This window comes from Rhizophagus irregularis, chromosome 10 (genome assembly GCF_026210795.1).
Source record: "Rhizophagus irregularis chromosome 10, complete sequence".
Taxonomy (NCBI): Eukaryota; Fungi; Glomeromycota; class Glomeromycetes; order Glomerales; family Glomeraceae; genus Rhizophagus; species Rhizophagus irregularis.
In genome coordinates, this window is record NC_089438.1 from 4,026,695 (window position 1) to 4,043,404 (window position 16,710).

General features: G+C 28.5%; 4 protein-coding genes across 4 annotated transcripts; all 4 read left to right on the top strand.

Moving 5' to 3' along the window:
* Positions 1-1,358: 1,358 nt before the first annotated feature.
* OCT59_002342 (uncharacterized protein) lies at positions 1,359-1,739 on the top strand (the record flags this gene model as incomplete). Its single annotated transcript, XM_066144436.1, has 1 exon — positions 1,359-1,739. One exon carries the CDS (start codon positions 1,359-1,361, stop codon positions 1,737-1,739), a length of 381 nt encoding a protein of 126 aa, XP_065995599.1.
* A 37-nt stretch (positions 1,740-1,776) lies between these two features.
* Positions 1,777-3,068, top strand: OCT59_002343 (uncharacterized protein; the record flags this gene model as incomplete). Its single annotated transcript, XM_025332873.2, has 5 exons — positions 1,777-1,846; positions 1,915-2,150; positions 2,225-2,536; positions 2,621-2,797; positions 2,874-3,068. The coding sequence occupies 5 exons, from the start codon at positions 1,777-1,779 to the stop codon at positions 3,066-3,068; spliced, it is 990 nt and encodes a 329-aa protein (XP_025166020.2).
* A 2,376-nt stretch (positions 3,069-5,444) lies between these two features.
* OCT59_002344 (uncharacterized protein) lies at positions 5,445-9,631 on the top strand. Its single transcript, XM_025322538.2, has one exon. It carries the CDS (start codon positions 5,812-5,814, stop codon positions 9,385-9,387), a length of 3,576 nt encoding a protein of 1,191 aa, XP_025166021.1. The 5' UTR covers positions 5,445-5,811; the 3' UTR covers positions 9,388-9,631.
* Positions 9,632-14,802: 5,171 nt separating this feature from the next.
* Positions 14,803-15,945, top strand: OCT59_002345 (uncharacterized protein; the record flags this gene model as incomplete). The annotated part of the gene is made up of 2 exons (XM_025328572.1): positions 14,803-15,295; positions 15,362-15,945. The coding sequence occupies 2 exons, from the start codon at positions 14,803-14,805 to the stop codon at positions 15,943-15,945; spliced, it is 1,077 nt and encodes a 358-aa protein (XP_025166023.1).
* Positions 15,946-16,710: the final 765 nt, after the last annotated feature.

The following is a 16,710-nucleotide window of genomic DNA, read 5'->3' on the forward strand; positions in this document are numbered from 1 at the left end:
TGGAAAATGCAAAGTTTGCGGCTGTCGTTGGAATAGACATATGCAAGTTATATGAATTACGTATAGTAAATGCAATGATATTTTAGAGAGAATGCAGAAAAAGAACAGTTATAGAGGTGCACCAAAAAAGAGTTGATCAAATACAAAAAGAACGGGAGGAAATAAAAGAAATTAGCCTTAAGTTTACACAATTCTCAAGACAAAATGCAATAGCTACTTACAATAATGATGGATGTATACTCATCATGAGTTGTATCTTTATAAAATCTATGCATCTATAAACCTATATACTGTATATCCAATATAAATTTGTTATATTAAATTTTTATAAATCCATAATGCATATAAATAATTTGTTTATTTTTTATATAATTATAAAATTATTATAAATAATTTAAATTATTTAAATATAAATATATGTGTTGAATAAAATTATTCAAATATAGAATTATTATTTAATATAAATTTATATATAATATATGATTAAATAAAGAAATAATTTATTTATCGCACCGCTTAATAAATTCAAAATGTCGTAAATTCGCCCAATTCCTAAAAGTGCCAAAGATTATGTAGTTAAATTGAATCTATACTCACTTAATTTTTCAACTGAAATTTTGATAAAATCATTAAATAAATCATAAATAATCAGTGATCGGCGGTACGGTAACTCTGGCGTCTCTGGTCAAGTTTATAATTCTGGCCAGTTTAGTTATATCAAACCTGTTAAAAAATTCGGGTCCAAATGATGAACCGGTTTAAACCGGTTTTTACAACCGGCCCTGTAAAAAAAGTCGATCCGTTTTTTATAATCCATCTTTTTTTTCCGTAAAAGGCTCATATTATCGGAATTAATAACCTTATATCATGGAATTTATCGAATTATTTACATTTTTACGGAGTTTTTTCAGAAATAACGGATAAAATTTTTTTATAGGGCAGTTCCGAGATTAGTAATCGTTTATTTATGTTACTAATCAATCTGACGCCAAAAAAAAAAAAAAAAAATTTTTTCATAGAATCAATCGTCTCTCATTTTGATTTTAATACCCCAAAAATATAAATATATATCAGGTGAACTTTATTCAAAAAGAAAAAGTATATTTACAATAAATTAATAAATTTGTCTTAGAATTTTCTTTGAATGGGATGATCGGCTAGTATGCATTAATTAAGTGATCACTAAATTCGGAGTTTATTAAATATCGACATTACAAATCAAAATTATTTCCGATTTTTTTTTTCATTTTCGTATAAATAGGACCATTATTTGCAATAGATCTTTTACGTTAAACTTTTTACGTTAATCTATTTATATGATTAAGCCTTTTATATTATAATTTTATTACTATTTAAAAATGGTCGATTTTTTAAAATCTTCTCCATTGTTAATTTCTACAACAATAAAACATTATTTTAATGGACCACCTAGGCCTTCATGGGATTTAAAATTTCACATAAATTGGTCAAAACTTATATCGTTATTAGAAAGTGCCAATACTAAAACAATTGAGCAAATGCAACAAGATGGTTCTAATCCTGCTCCTGTACAAGCTGATGTGATGATAAATGAATTCAAGATAGATAATAAATATAGACGTGAAGCTCAAGTTCATCTTGATAAAATTTTGAAACCATATGAACATGTTTTAGATCCTGAATGGAAAAATTTGAAAGATGATGGAATTAATTCTGAATGGGTTCAAGTCAATGATGGATGGGAAAAAAAAAGAAATTAGGAAAACTATTTTATATTTACACGGTGGAGTTTATTTTATGCATAGTAAAGAAACTCATAGTAATATTACAAGCTCTCTTGCTAAAATAACGAATGCAAGAGTTTTAGGTAAGAAAAAATGTAATTTCAAACAATCTTTAATATATTAGTTACCTAATTAAAATTTTCTTATATAGCAATTAATTATCGACTTGCACCTCAAAATCAATTTCCCGCCGCATTACAAGATGTATTGGCTGCTTATTTGTACCTCTTAAATCCTTCAAAAGATGCTGGGTTTGAACCTTTAAATCCAAAAAATATTGTAGTTTGCGGTGATAGTGCTGGAGGTGGTTTAAGTTTGGCTCTCAGTCTTGTTATACGTGATGCTCGTGATTCTGGTTTGCCACAATTAGCTGGTGTCATCGGTCTGGTAAATATAGAATTTATTTTTTTATTTCGTTGAATTACTAATCATTTATATAATTATATTGCATCGCATTACAGAGCCCATGGGTTGATCTTACAATTAGCATGCCTTCAATATTAAATGACGAATGTGCTGATTATATTCCAAATCTGAAATGGGGTACTGCTACTATTTTCATAGAATCTCAAGCTAGCGAAGAATGTAAGGAAAAAGATGCTGTTCTTGCAGCAAAGATTAAGAATCAAAATCTTGGTCCCAAAATTTGGCATGATTCTTTTGATAGACCTAATGGAAGATTACACTTTTATGTAAATAATGAAAGTCTAGCAATTCCGTATGTTAGTCCAATGTTAGCTGAAAGCCTAGGCGATTTACCTCCTTTATTATTGGTAAGAAACAGTATCACATCCATAATTCTCTTTTATACTGTATGTTTTGAACTAAAAAAAAATTGATTATTTGAATTAATATAGATTGCAGGAGATGATGAAAGAATTCGAGATGAAGCGATTTATTTTGCTCATAGATCTGCTGAACCAACTAAATATAAAGGCCCATCTTATAACGCTGGTAAATTTGAAAAATCACCATTCCAAACACCGACAAATACTACACTCGAAATATATGAAGAAATGCCTCACGTATTTCAGGTAAATATATTAGCTTAAATTATAGAAAAAAAAAATTTTTTAATTAAAATTTTACTCTTCCATTAATATATTCTAGATGATGGAACATGCTTGCACTACAAAGTCGTATGAACGTATGACTGAATTCATAAATAGAGTAACAAATACTCTTAACGAACCACTTCCTCCTTTCTCTTATAATTACGTAAATGTTAAGGGAGAATTCAGTCCTTTAAAAGAATATCATAAAAAAGTTCTTAATTGGAAAAATATTGGTATTGTACCAAGCTAAGTAATCACACGAAATAATTGAAATGAACTCAACGTAAATGGTAAGTAAATTAATAGTAGATAACTTGCTTAGGAAAGTTGAATTAAAGCTATTAACTTAGAATGGGAAACTATTTACTTGAATATTTATTATAAGTAACTGAAATTTTGTAAATTAAATAATATAACAGAAAAATCCATTTTTTAGATCATTAAAACTTGTCATTCTTTTGTATTATTTTTTCGCTTTGTAAAATTAAAGTTATAATAATCTATAAATGAACGCTATTATCATGTCATTTAGACATAAATAAGTTTGGGAATATCTGATTGTGTATAAATCATTTATCCGTCCTAAAACTTGAAACATAAATGAAACGAGGCTTATAAATGCGACGATAGGTAAATTCTAATTTGGAAACGCCGCATATTTATTCTGAGCAACCCATTCACGTCATTCAACTGTTCACAGAGTTCAGGGCAACATTCGATGTAATTATGTAATTACAATGTAGAGCGAAGCTACTCTTTTTTTAATAGTATTTAATTTATATATGGACCAATAGCTAGTTAACACCTTTTTAGGAGATGTCATAAGTTAGATTTGAAAATCTCCATTTCAAACTTTGACAAATACTACACTCGGAATATATGAAGAAATTCCTCACGTGTTCCAAATAAGAAGTACATCAGTTTAAATTTAAAAAAAGTAATTTTATTAATATATTAAATGCTTACGCTTAACGAACCACTTAATGCTTCCTCTTATAATTACATAAATGTTAAGGGAGAGAAACGTCATAAAAAAATTCTCAATTGGGAAAAAATTGGTATTGTATCAAGTAGTGCCGCAATACGTGGTAAGTAAATAATGAATAAATTTAATAATTTACTTATTGTATTTTTTCTTTATTTATTTACTTATAAATTTAGAGCAAAAATAATTATAATAATCTATGCTATAATACTAGATAAACGTATTTAAAAATATTTAACATAAAGAAATTGGTGTGTAACAGTAACGTTTAGACTAACCTGTATAAATAATTTTGAATTGCACGGTGTATTACATTTACTTGGAGACTTTTTTGTATTAAACTATTCTTTATTATAATTTATACTTTCATCATAATAAATTTATAATAAATTTCTTATCTGTTACTATTTTTAATCCTTAATATTGTCCATCAAAGCAAGCCTGCCTTATTGAGAATTATTATATATATATATCATATTAATACTGGTTTTCGGAAATATATTATTTTTAATGTAATACGAAAAAAATTTAATATTATACGACTTGTGTACTAGTTATTCTTTTGCGCCTGATCTAATCCATAATTATTATGGTTTGAATAATTTGATTGGCTGTTGGGTCGTGTGGCGTTCTGATAGCCAATCTGAGAGATTTTCATCGCTAATAGTTTCGGTTAAATCTTGCTTCATAGATTTTAGTTTATAGCTCATATAATTTTATAGGGTTAAATTACTTTCTTCTGCAAGACGGGCTTCAACTTTCCGAGCATTAGCTAGCGTATGGGAGGTAGTAGGTTAGTTATGGAAATGGTTTTAAAGTCAGTTGGTTATGTTTTAAATAGTTTCAATCTAACCTCCACCGTCGATGTAGATTTTTCTCTTCTTTTAGTTTAGTTCATTTTTTTTATTTACTTTTTACAATTTTTGATTTGTATATAAATTCTTGTATGTGCTAACTGTTATTGTTTAATAAAAATAAAAAATAAAAAATTTTAATCGGATATTTTTTTTTTTTTGCTAACTAACGAAAAAAAGCTTAATTTACTTTGCTAGCAGATCGATTATTGTAAATTGATTTTTAAAATCTTTTTTTCAGCCTTTTTTTAGACTGGTTCTTTTTTTTCAGTCTCTCTTTTTAGAACGGGATCATTTTTTATTTGATAATGGTAATAATATTATTTTTTTTTTAGTTTTTTGAAACCGAGATTTAATAAATTTCATCCTTCATCCCGGTTTTTTTCTCTTTATAATCTATACTAATACGTTTTTATATAATTTTTTATTAATTTTTATGCATATTGTATGGTATCGTATTGGGTATCGGTTATTCATTTACGAAGTCATGTGATCATCTACCGTTACTGACGTGCCGTCGTGACGGTTAAAAAAATGCCGTAACTATAAGAAATTCAAAAGTCTGTAATCGGAATGTTTCAATGATTTTCGCTTTCAAATTATTTCCCAAATGGAATTTGAGGCGCTGCCTAATGAAATTCCACTAGTCAAATTAATTATGTGTAACAAAAAGATTGATACATTATTAAGAAATTAATAAACATAGACATTTTAATTTTAGAAATCTTTCATGACGATCTTGATATTTTTGTAAGTAAATGGTTTTTTTTTTTTCAAATAAATACACTTTTGGTTTTTTTCTTTTTTTTTAAAAAAATAAAAATAAAAATAAAATAAAAATAACGAAACAAAAAATTATAATTATTTTAGTTTTTGCTACAGTTTCAAAAAAAAATTCCTTGTTTTTCTCAATTAATCCCTTTATTTCTTTATTTGTCAAAGTTTCGGTAATCTCGGAATAATAAATACCAAATTTATTGTGAAACAACTTACATATCATTGCATGAACCATCCTTATTATACATTTATACATATAATTTTCGACGATCGCAAATCGCGAAAAACCTTATTTTTTCTTTTTATAATCCAATAATTTTTTTGACCAAATATTCCATTGCAATTCTATTTTCCCTTATTATTATTAGCTTTAATTTATGGCAAGTACTAAAATAATAACACGAAAGTCCCTTGGGAGAGGCGCATTTATTGGATCCTTATATAATGCAGCAAATGATACATTCTGCGGGACCACGATATTTAAGTCAAAGTATCCAGACGATTCATTAAGAAAAGCTGATATTCCACATACTGAAATTTTATATGAATATGAGAATACATATAAGGAAAAGTTTAATAAGTTAGGCGTTGGTGCTGAATTAAAATTGAGTGTTCTCACAGGATTAATTCCTTTAGAAGGTTCGGGAAAGTATCTAAACGACGTAAAAGATAGTCTTAAATCCGTGAAGGGAACTTTAATATATAAAATGACTTCAGTTGAGGAAAATTTGGATATTCATCGTGATGATGTTAGAGCTTGTATTTCTACAGATGGGTTTACTAATAACCAAAATGCTACTCACGTGGTGATAGGAATAAAATGGGGAGCTGCTATAATGGCATCATTTGAATGTAAAAACACGAATGAAGAAAATAGATCTCATGTTGAAGGAGCATTAAAATGTCACTTTGAAAAGATAAAGATCTCCGGAGATGGTCACGTAGATGTTGAAGAACGATATTCTAATATTATTAGCCATTTCTCTATAAAACTTCTTGGTGATGTTGTTCCAAATAATAAAGAGCTTCCTCAATCCTTTAATGAAGCTAGGAAAGTAATTGCTAAACTTCCTTTATACACCAAACAGTACAATGATGGGAAAGGAGTTCCAATTGAATATACTTTATATCCATTGTCGGAACTTGCAAAATTATTTACTCAAGATGTCGCGATAGATAATATGATAACAGAATTAAGCGAAGAAACTATCCTAAGAGTAGAACAAGTTTTTGATGGTTTGTCCGAATCAAAACAAAGACTCAACGACTTATATAATGACGCACAATCTACTTCTGATTTCATAATGGACGAGGTTTTTGATCAAATCAACAATCGTGTACAAGAAGTTAGCATAAACGAAGCAAAGTTTAGACGCGAACTTGCAGAATGTCTTATTAAAGTACGCTCTGGTAAGATTAATATTATGGAACTTGAGAAAAAATTAAAAAAATTTCATAAGAGTGTATTATCTAAAAATTCTATGACGGAATTCTTACGCCAACATCGTTCGGTATCTACATTGGCTGAATTAGTACCCATATTAAAGACCAAAAGAGTAGAGTTTCTTGGAAAAAATTCAACCATCGAGCATATTTTACATAAATATTCAAATAGTGAAATTTTTATACTCCTTGATAATGATGAATATATTGTTGATTTTAATTCCTCTCCAGTGAATAATATGTTTCGAGATCTTTACAGTTCAGATGAAGGGTCAAGCAAATTCTTCATAGCTAATCTTAAAATATGTACTCAAATAAAATGTTCTAGTTATCCGATAATTCGACATTATATCAATGGAAGGCCAGATGGTGACGATTATTATGAGGATAATAAGATATTATTCACATCAAATCTTATCAAATTTGATCCTCTACCAAGTATCAAGCCAAAAAACAATCCCAGCGAGAAGACAAAATTAGTAATACCCTGTCCTCAAGATTGTCCAACTATTGATTGCAATTGGAAATGTTTCAGATGTAAAAAGGATGTAGATTACGGGTATAATGAGCACTTATACTGTGAATGTGGTGAAAGCAATATTACTCACTCTAAATTTAAGTGTAATAGTCCCCATCACACTAAAGGATACATATCTTTTGAGTTAAACAGACTTAACGATCTGTTACCATCAGTACCACCACAGGAAGAGATAAACATATTATTACTTGGTGAAACTGGCGTAGGAAAGTCAACATTTATAAATGCTTTTGCAAATTATCTTAAATTTAACACATTAGATAATGCAAAATCTGGAGATTTAGAAGTATTAATCCCATTCGAATTTACGTATACAGATGATAATTACGAGACAGTGACGATAAAATTAGGTAATTATGATTCAAATGAAACATTAGAAGAAGGCGAATCATCTACTCGAGAATGTAAAAGTTATGTATTTCATTCAGCTGAAAATAGACTAATAAGATTGATAGATTCCCCTGGAATAGGAGATACCAGAGGATCAGAATATGATAGGAAAAATTGTGAAAACATTCTGTGGTATATTAGTCATTTCCGGTATTTAAATGGGATATGTATCCTTCTCAAACCTAATAATTCACGACTTACCATAGTATTCAAATATTGTATACAAGAATTGTTATCACACCTTCACAAGAGTGCCAAGGATAATATCGTCTTCTGCTTTACTAATACCAGAGAAACACATTATCGCCCAGGAGATACATTACAGCCACTTAGAAAACAACTTGATAAACTTAAGAAACAGACTAAGTCTGGTGTTGAAATAAGGGTTCAAAAAGATATAATGTACTGTTTTGATAATGAATCATTTAGATATTTAGCAGCAATTAAGGAAGTAAAGTTTACACAGAATGAGGAACAAAATTTTGCAGAAAGTTGGAAAAGATCCGTGGATGAATCACTACGGCTCATTGAATATCTTGTAAAACGTCAACCTCATATAGTAGAAGATACTTTATCACTCAATAACTCTAGGAACACAGTGTTACTTCTTTCCAAACCTTTTGCAGAGATAGAACGTCTAATTCAGAAAAACATCATATTAATAAAAGAAAAACAAGAAGAAATAAATAATTCCAGCAAAACCATAGAGGAACTTAAAGGAAAGCTATATGCTTCACAATTAGATTTCGAAACAAGGAAATTAGATTATCCTAGAACCGTATGCACTAATATTAGTTGTATTGAATTATTGCAAGTTAACGACGATATCGATCTGATAGACTATGTAAAACACTGTTGTAAAAACTGTTACGTGAGGTTTACTAAGTATGATGAAATCAATAACAAAATGTTGTTCTTTTGTTCAGCAATTAAATTAATAGGTGGAAAATGTAAAGTCTGCGGTTGTCATTGGGATAAACATATGCATGTTACCTATGAAATTATGTATAAATACAATGATATTATAGATGAGAATGTGGAATTACAAATTTCGGAAAAAAAATCGGACCAAGAAAATAAAAGAGCAGTTATAGTGGTGCATCAAAATAGAATTGATCAACTACAAAAAGAACGGGAGGAAATAAAAGAAATTAGCCTTAAGTTTGCACAGTTCTCAAGACAAAATGCAATAGCTGCTTACAATGACGCATATGTTGACTATCTTGACCTTTGCATAAAGGAAGAGAAGATTAAGAGAAATGCCAACTCAAGACATTATGATGAAAGAATCCTCAAAGGGCTTGAAGCCACAAAAGAAGATTACTTGAAGCAGGTAGAAGTTATAAAGCAAGAAATTGAAAACAATGATAGTTCTATTACGCCAAATGAAATAGCCGAGCTAGAAAAGCAATTATACGATTTACCAATTAACGGTCCAAAGCTGAAAAAATTAAAATATGAAGCAGAACGTAGCGAAGCTGATGCATTAAGATACACTGAAAATCATTATAAGCCGCCGGTATCAAGTAAAACAAACTTTATGTCAAACCAATTCGCGAAATTTTTTGGTAAAGGATGGTAATATCAAAGTTATTTGAGAAGGTAAATTAGAAATTTTCTTAGACGAAGGCAATAGTTTTTTCGTCAAAATTGAATAATTATTTTATCAGGCGCGCCTAATATTTATTTATTTTTAAGATTGATCTTTATAATTTATAGTTGTACAATTATTTAGTATCTACAATATCTAATATATTCTTATTTATTATTCATAAATGTATACTTATATTATCAAAATAAATATATTATATTTTGTTTATTATTACAATTAAATGTGTTACCAGGTTTGCTTGTAGAAAATTAAAGAGAAAATAAGTAAATTTTATGTACCGCTTAATAAATTCAAAATGTCGTAAATTTTGTTTTTCGCAGTAATCAATTATGTACCTTCCTCGATGATTAAATATCTGATGACCTGAATCTTGGTGTATAGTGAGATACAAATATGTTTCAAATTAAAAAATTCAAAAAATCACGTGATTGAACTAATATTGACTTTTGATTGGATAGAAATAAATCATGTGATTAACAATTCTCTGTAATTCTGGCTGAAATTATTAAATTAAGATTTTTATTTTAAGACTTTTTTGATATTGACTAGAATCAAGCTTATATTCCAGCCAAAATTATAATTACTGACCAGAATCATATGTTTCAAATCTGAAAATTATATATAAAATACCTTAATTTTACAGGTTAATAACTTTTGATTTAGATAACCAACCAGGATAATCTCAACGCCATTTTGTAGTATCTATTAGATTATACGCACTCAAATTTTTATCAAATTTTTAATTTGTTTGATGAATTGTTGTCCCAAACCGTACTATTTCAAAGCTGTGATAATTTTACTATTAGATAAAAAATTGATTATTGTCGATATACTGCATCTCTTGATTTTGATAGGCCCCTAAAAAACAAAAAATAGACTACTATAATAATCATTATCATACGACATTACGACAAGTTCAATAAAATATCATATATATAAGTGAACAATTATATTATTTATGAAATTAACTTTACAAGGGTATGGTTGTTAAAGTGATTATAATTTAATCGCATCTTAATTTTTGCAGAATTATTTCGTCATAAATAAATAAATTTTTTTGTCATCATTATTGTCACTTTCAGAAGAGGAAGAGTATTTTAACTATTTATTATAGTGCAATCAATTATTTTTGAGAATATGGTTTGGGAAATAATGTAACATATCTGATATGAATTAAGGTGGTTGGTTGTTTCTTTGAATAATCATTTTTATTACTCTTAAGCTAAGAATTTTTTTTTTATTTGTATGTTGAATTTGAGTTTCGTACTTTTTCGTCACTATTTTCTAAGAGAGCGTATAGTGATTTTCCTTAGATAGAAATTCATAATTATTGAGTATTTGAGCACCTTTTACTATAATAACTTTTAAATGATTTTCTTTTAAATTTTTCCGATCTAGGCTGATGTTATTAGCCTTATTGATTTAACGTATATATATATATATATATTGATATTTCAATATTAAAAGAATTACAGTATATAAATTTGCGTTAAAAAAATTTTATAATAAATTAACGAAACAAAATTCATAAAATGACTTCCGCTGTTATTTAACATACATCGAGGATGGCTTGGTCATCATGGTTAATAATAAACAAGCAAATTTTTTGAACTTTACCATGATAGTAGATTTGTTTGTTTAGAATTGAGCCACTATCGGAATATCTGCAGCACATCGGTTCTTATATTAAAGTTCCATTTCAACCAAACCTAAAATAGAATAAAAAATCCACCTATTGGAATAGCCATTCTTAAAGTTCCATATTTCAAACGAACCTAAAGTAGAAAATAATAAAAAATGAAAGCTAGCTTGTTGAAAGACCTAAAAAATTTAACCTGAAAAGGTTAGATTTATTTATAGATCTTTCTAAGATAAGAAAAAAATTTCATAAGTTGTGCACCACTAAAAAAATCAATCCGTTGCGCAATATTTAATCTCTTCGCACTGATTACACAAAAAGATCCAACAATTTGGTAAACACATAAGAATTTTGTTGTTTTAAGGTGACACAAATCTTTTGACGGACCAGTCGAACCATCCCTTTAAATTTCGACTAAATTTCACATGAGTGGTACAAATAATCCAAATTATAATACTGTATCGACATATTTAATCAAAATAATTTTTCTTTCTTCCACAATATTTTTCATTCTCGTATAAATAGAACCATTATTTTGATAATTTTTTTATAATAATTTTTTACATTAATCTTCTTTATTATTTGAAAAATGTCCGATTTTTAAAAATATACTCTGGTGTTAATTTCTACGACGATAAAACATTATCTTAATGGACCACCTAGACCTTCATGGAATTTAAAATGTCACATATTTTGGGCAAAGTTTGTATCATTACTAGTAAGTTACAAAACAATTGAGGAAATGCAAAGAGCTAGCTTTAGCTTCGTCCTGCTCCTGTACAAGCTGGCGTGGTGATAAATGAATTTAAGATAGATAATAAATATAGAAACGAAGCTCAAGTCCATCTTGATAAAATATTGAAACCATTTGAACATGTCTTAGATCCTGAATGGAAAAATTTGAAAGATGATGGAATTATTACTGAGTGGATTCAAGTCCCTAATAACGAATGAGAAAAAAAGAAATTAGGAAAACTATCCTCCTGTATTTACATGGTGGAGGTTATTACTTTTTCTGTAAAGAAATTATCGTTGTATTACAAGCTCTCTTGCTAAAATAGCAAATGCAAGAGTTTTAGGTAAGCTAAACCTTCGGAAGAATGAAATTTTTAATCAATCTTCAATATATTACCTAACTAAAATTTCCTTTATATATATTCAAAATCAATTTCCCGCCGCATTACAGGATGCATTAGCTGCTTATATATATCTCTTAATATGCAGCTTTAAATCCAAAAAATATTGTAATATGTGATAATAGTGCTGGAGGTAGTTTAAGTTCATTTCTTGGTCTTTGTTATACGTGATGCTGGTTTACCATCATTAGCTGGTATCATCGGTTTGGTAAATAAAGAATTTATTTTCTTTATTTTGTTTAATTACTGATCATTTATATAATTGTGTTGCATTACTTACAGATGACGAGTGTTCTGATTATATTCGAAATATGAAAAGAGGTACTGCTAATTACGCAGGATCTCAAGCTAGTAAAGAATATAAAGAAAAGGAGGCTGCTCTCATTAAGAACAGTCCCAAAATCTGGCATGATTCTTTTGAAAGACCTGATGGAAGATTACAATTATAAATGAAGGTCTAGTAATCCCATATGTTAGTCCGATGTTAGCTGAAAGCTTAGGTGATTTACCTCCTTTGTTATTGGTAAGGAAAAGTATTCCAAAAGGATTTATTTACATAATGTAGATTGCAGGAGAAGATGATAAATTTCGAGATGAAGCAATTTATTTTGCTCATAGCGCTTCCGAACCAACTAAATATAAAGGTCCATCGTATAATGCTGGCAAATTTGAAAAATCTCCATTCCAAACTCCGACAAATACTACACTCGAAAATATATGAAGAAATACCTCACATATTCCAAGTAAATATAGTTTAAATTTAAAGAAAAATAGTTTTTTTAATTAAAAATTAATTCTTTCATTAATATATTCCAGTTCATTGACATGCTTGCGCCATAAAGTTCTATGAACGAATGGCTTTCGTAAATAGGTAACAAATGCTCTTAATGAACCATTTCCTCCTTCCTCTTATAATTACATAAATGTTAAGGGAGAATTTAGTTCTTTAAAGGAACGCCGTAAAAAATTTCTTAATTGGGATATAATTGGTATTGTATCAAGTAACCACACGAAACAAATTGTTAGTTGTAAGTAAATTAATAAATTTTAGATTTAAGAATAGTGGAATCATATTAAGTTACTTGAAAAATTCACTTGAAAACTACTCTCTTGGCACACGAAATCCTTTTTATACTCTATAGATGTTCTCACTTATTTCCTTTATTGATTCATTTACTTAATTCAAATTATTTTTTTCTTAATTTATAGATATAGAATAAAATAATTATAATCATTTATAAAAAATGCATTGAAAAGATTTCATGTTATGAGAGGAAACGATCATGTGATTTGACATATTGCCAAGATTAGAATATGTAACAAATTGAATTGTAACAATTTTCTGAATTTAAAGATGCATTGTTACAAAATCAATAATTAAAAATCGTTTATCTGTCCTAGTAAAAACTTGGAGCGTAGCTGATAATCTATTATTGATCATTTCTTCTGCTTCTTTATAAATCACAAATAAAGCTAAATTATAAATACGATGATAAGTTCATGTTGGAATTGCCGCATTTCCAATTGTTGTCTCTTGGTTCATCATCAGTAAACCATGCTATTTCTTTCATGTCGTTCAATTGTTCACTAAGTTCAGAGCAACAGTGCGATTTCGCATAATTTTACTTACAACAGAGCTGTAATTTTAACTTTATATTTCATTATTTAATCTATGGACGCGAGAACCAAATCAGTCAGTTAACTCCTTCTTGAGAAACGCGATAAGCTAAAGATCGATAATAAATGTTTACTTTGTTGAATAAAGTAAAAACAAAAATTTTGATTATGTAATTTATATTGTAATTTAATGGTAACCTTAATAATTCTATCATCTTTCAGCCTGACATAAATTTGAAACTTTTCACGCACTTTCCAAAGGATCTATACTATGCTTTAGAAATGGGAGAATCTTTTGCCATTCAATTCATCTGGAAAGGTTCCTGATTCAAATTCGACCGAACACGATGACTATACCGGGATAAGAAATAGCAGTGGCAGAAGTGAACTTTAATTGTGCAATTATGCTAACAAATTGAAAATAATAGCAAAATATCAAATAAGTTTAAATTAATTGATATTTAACTGATTTTCGTTAAATTGATCCTTTAGCTTATACATATTTCAGTTATTTCACGTTGCTTTTATAAAAATTTTTTTCACGTGAACTATATATAATATGTTAGGCCAATCCAACGCTCTGACCAATCGATCTGAACAACTGATTATTTGACTAATGACTCAAATTAATTAAATATATTAACAGTTAAAAAATAAATAATAGCTTAATTTATAAAATTTATTTGGTTTGATATTAACTAACATTATTTCTGTAACGTAGTAATTATATTTAACATCAGAAAGTAGGGCCAAATAAGGAATTTTATTTTATTTTTTATGCTTTTTATTTTGCATTAATGTAATAGTTGCCAAAACTGAACTTATTCCCTGTAAAAAAATCTGATCCGTGTTTTATCTTTCCATGTTTTTTCCGTGAATGTATCATTTTCATGGAATTTATAGCCTTAAATCATGGAAATTTTCATCTCGCTAACACGGATATCCGTGAATGAATCATTTTCACGGAATTTTTACGGAAAACACGGAGAAATAATGTATACAGTGAGTGAGGAACAAAGTTTTGCAGAAAGTTGGAAAAAATCTGTAGATGAATCGATAAGACTTATTAAGTACCTTGTAAAACCTCAACCTCACGTGATAGAAGATACTATATCGCTTAATAACTCTAGAAATACAGTGATACTACTTTCCAAACCTCTTGCAAAAATGGAACATCTTATTCAACAAAATATCATATTAATAAAAGAAAAACAAGAAGAAATTAAAAACTCCGATGAAACCATAGAAGAACTAGATAAAAAGTTGTACGTTTCACAGATAGATCTTAAACCGGTAAAATTGAGATATCCTAGGACTGTATGCACCGATACTAAATGTATTCAAATTATTCGAACCAAAAATATTAAAAAAATAAATTATGTAAGAGTCTGTTGTTCACATTGTTACTTGAAATTTTCTAGACATAATGTAATAAACAACAAAATTTTAATGCTTTGTTCAGCAATTAAAAAATCGAATGGAAAATGTAAATTCTGTGGTTGTTCTTGGAATAAACATCATATGCATATTACCTATGAGAATTAATACATAGTCAACGATGTTATGGACAGGAAAGTAGAATTACTGATTTCGGCGAAACGGTCGGATCAAGAAAAAAAGGAAGCAATTATAGAAGTGCATCAAAGGATGGATAACCAACTACGAGAAGAGCAAGAGAAAATAAAAGAAATTAGTATTAAGTTTGCACAATTCCTAAGACAAAATGCAATAGCCGCTTACAATGATGCATATGCAGACTATCTTGATCTTCACATAAAGGAAGAGAAAACTAAGAGAGATGCCAACCCAAGTCATTATGATGACAGAGTCCTCAAAGGACTTGAAACCACAAAAGATAATTACTTGAACCAAGTGGAAACTATAAAACAAGCAATTGAAATCAATGATGGTTCCAAACCTCCAATTACACCAGAAGAAATAGCCGAACTTGAGCAACAATTGTACAATTTACCAATTAATGGTCAAACTCTGAAAAGTTTGAAATTTAAAGCACAACGTAGCCAAACTGATGTATTCAGACAAGCTGAAAATCATTATAAGCCGCCGTCAACATCAGATGGAATAAACTTTAAATCAAACCCACTCGCGAGATTTTTTGGTAAGGGATTGTTATAAGAGAAATTTTTCTATATTATACATTTTAAACAATTGATAATAGTTTCTTAAAAATCGGATAATTAATTTAATATAATTTATACGCTCAATTTTTAATAAATATTTCATAGTTTGAATATATTTACTCAATACCTACAGTATATTATTAATAAATACCGGTACTAAAAATGCAATTAAAATAAAAATATTAAAAGTGTGAATACAAATTTGTTGCCATTTTTGCGAGCGAATAGTAAATGAAGATTGTTAGTTGCGTATTAAAAAATAATTTACTCCCGATATTATTAAATAATTTAAGAATATAGTTAGTTTAATTATCGAAATTGTAAAAAGCAACGGGTTGAGAATTTTCTTATCAGAACAAGATGAGCTCTCGATATGACAGCGAGCACATCGGCTTTGTGGCGAAGAATTTAATGAATTCAATTGGCTTTATCCGTTACGAGGAATATTTGACGTACATAATTAATTGTTCGACCGTAATCAGGAATACGATTTAACTGTTTCTAAAAGCTTTTGGCAAAAGAAATCGTATAAGCAACATCTATATAATTAAAAAAAGTGGAGACATTTAGACTACTCCCTGTATAAAAATTTGATCAAGGTTTAGTTAAAAAATCCTTTTGTGTTGCGAACATATGATGCGTCTGCGCCTGATTTTTACCAAAGAAATTTTAAGATCACAAATCGATCTTTCCAGAATGGATCTACCCATTTTAGGGTAGTGAGATCAATTTTGCTTATTGATTTTGTTAGAATCTTTGT

Bases quoted from the DNA above. Each gene is read 5' to 3' on its own strand.
- OCT59_002344 (XM_025322538.2), top strand. From the start codon at position 5,812: ATGGCAAGTACTAAAATAATAACACGAAAGTCCCTTGGGAGAGGCGCA.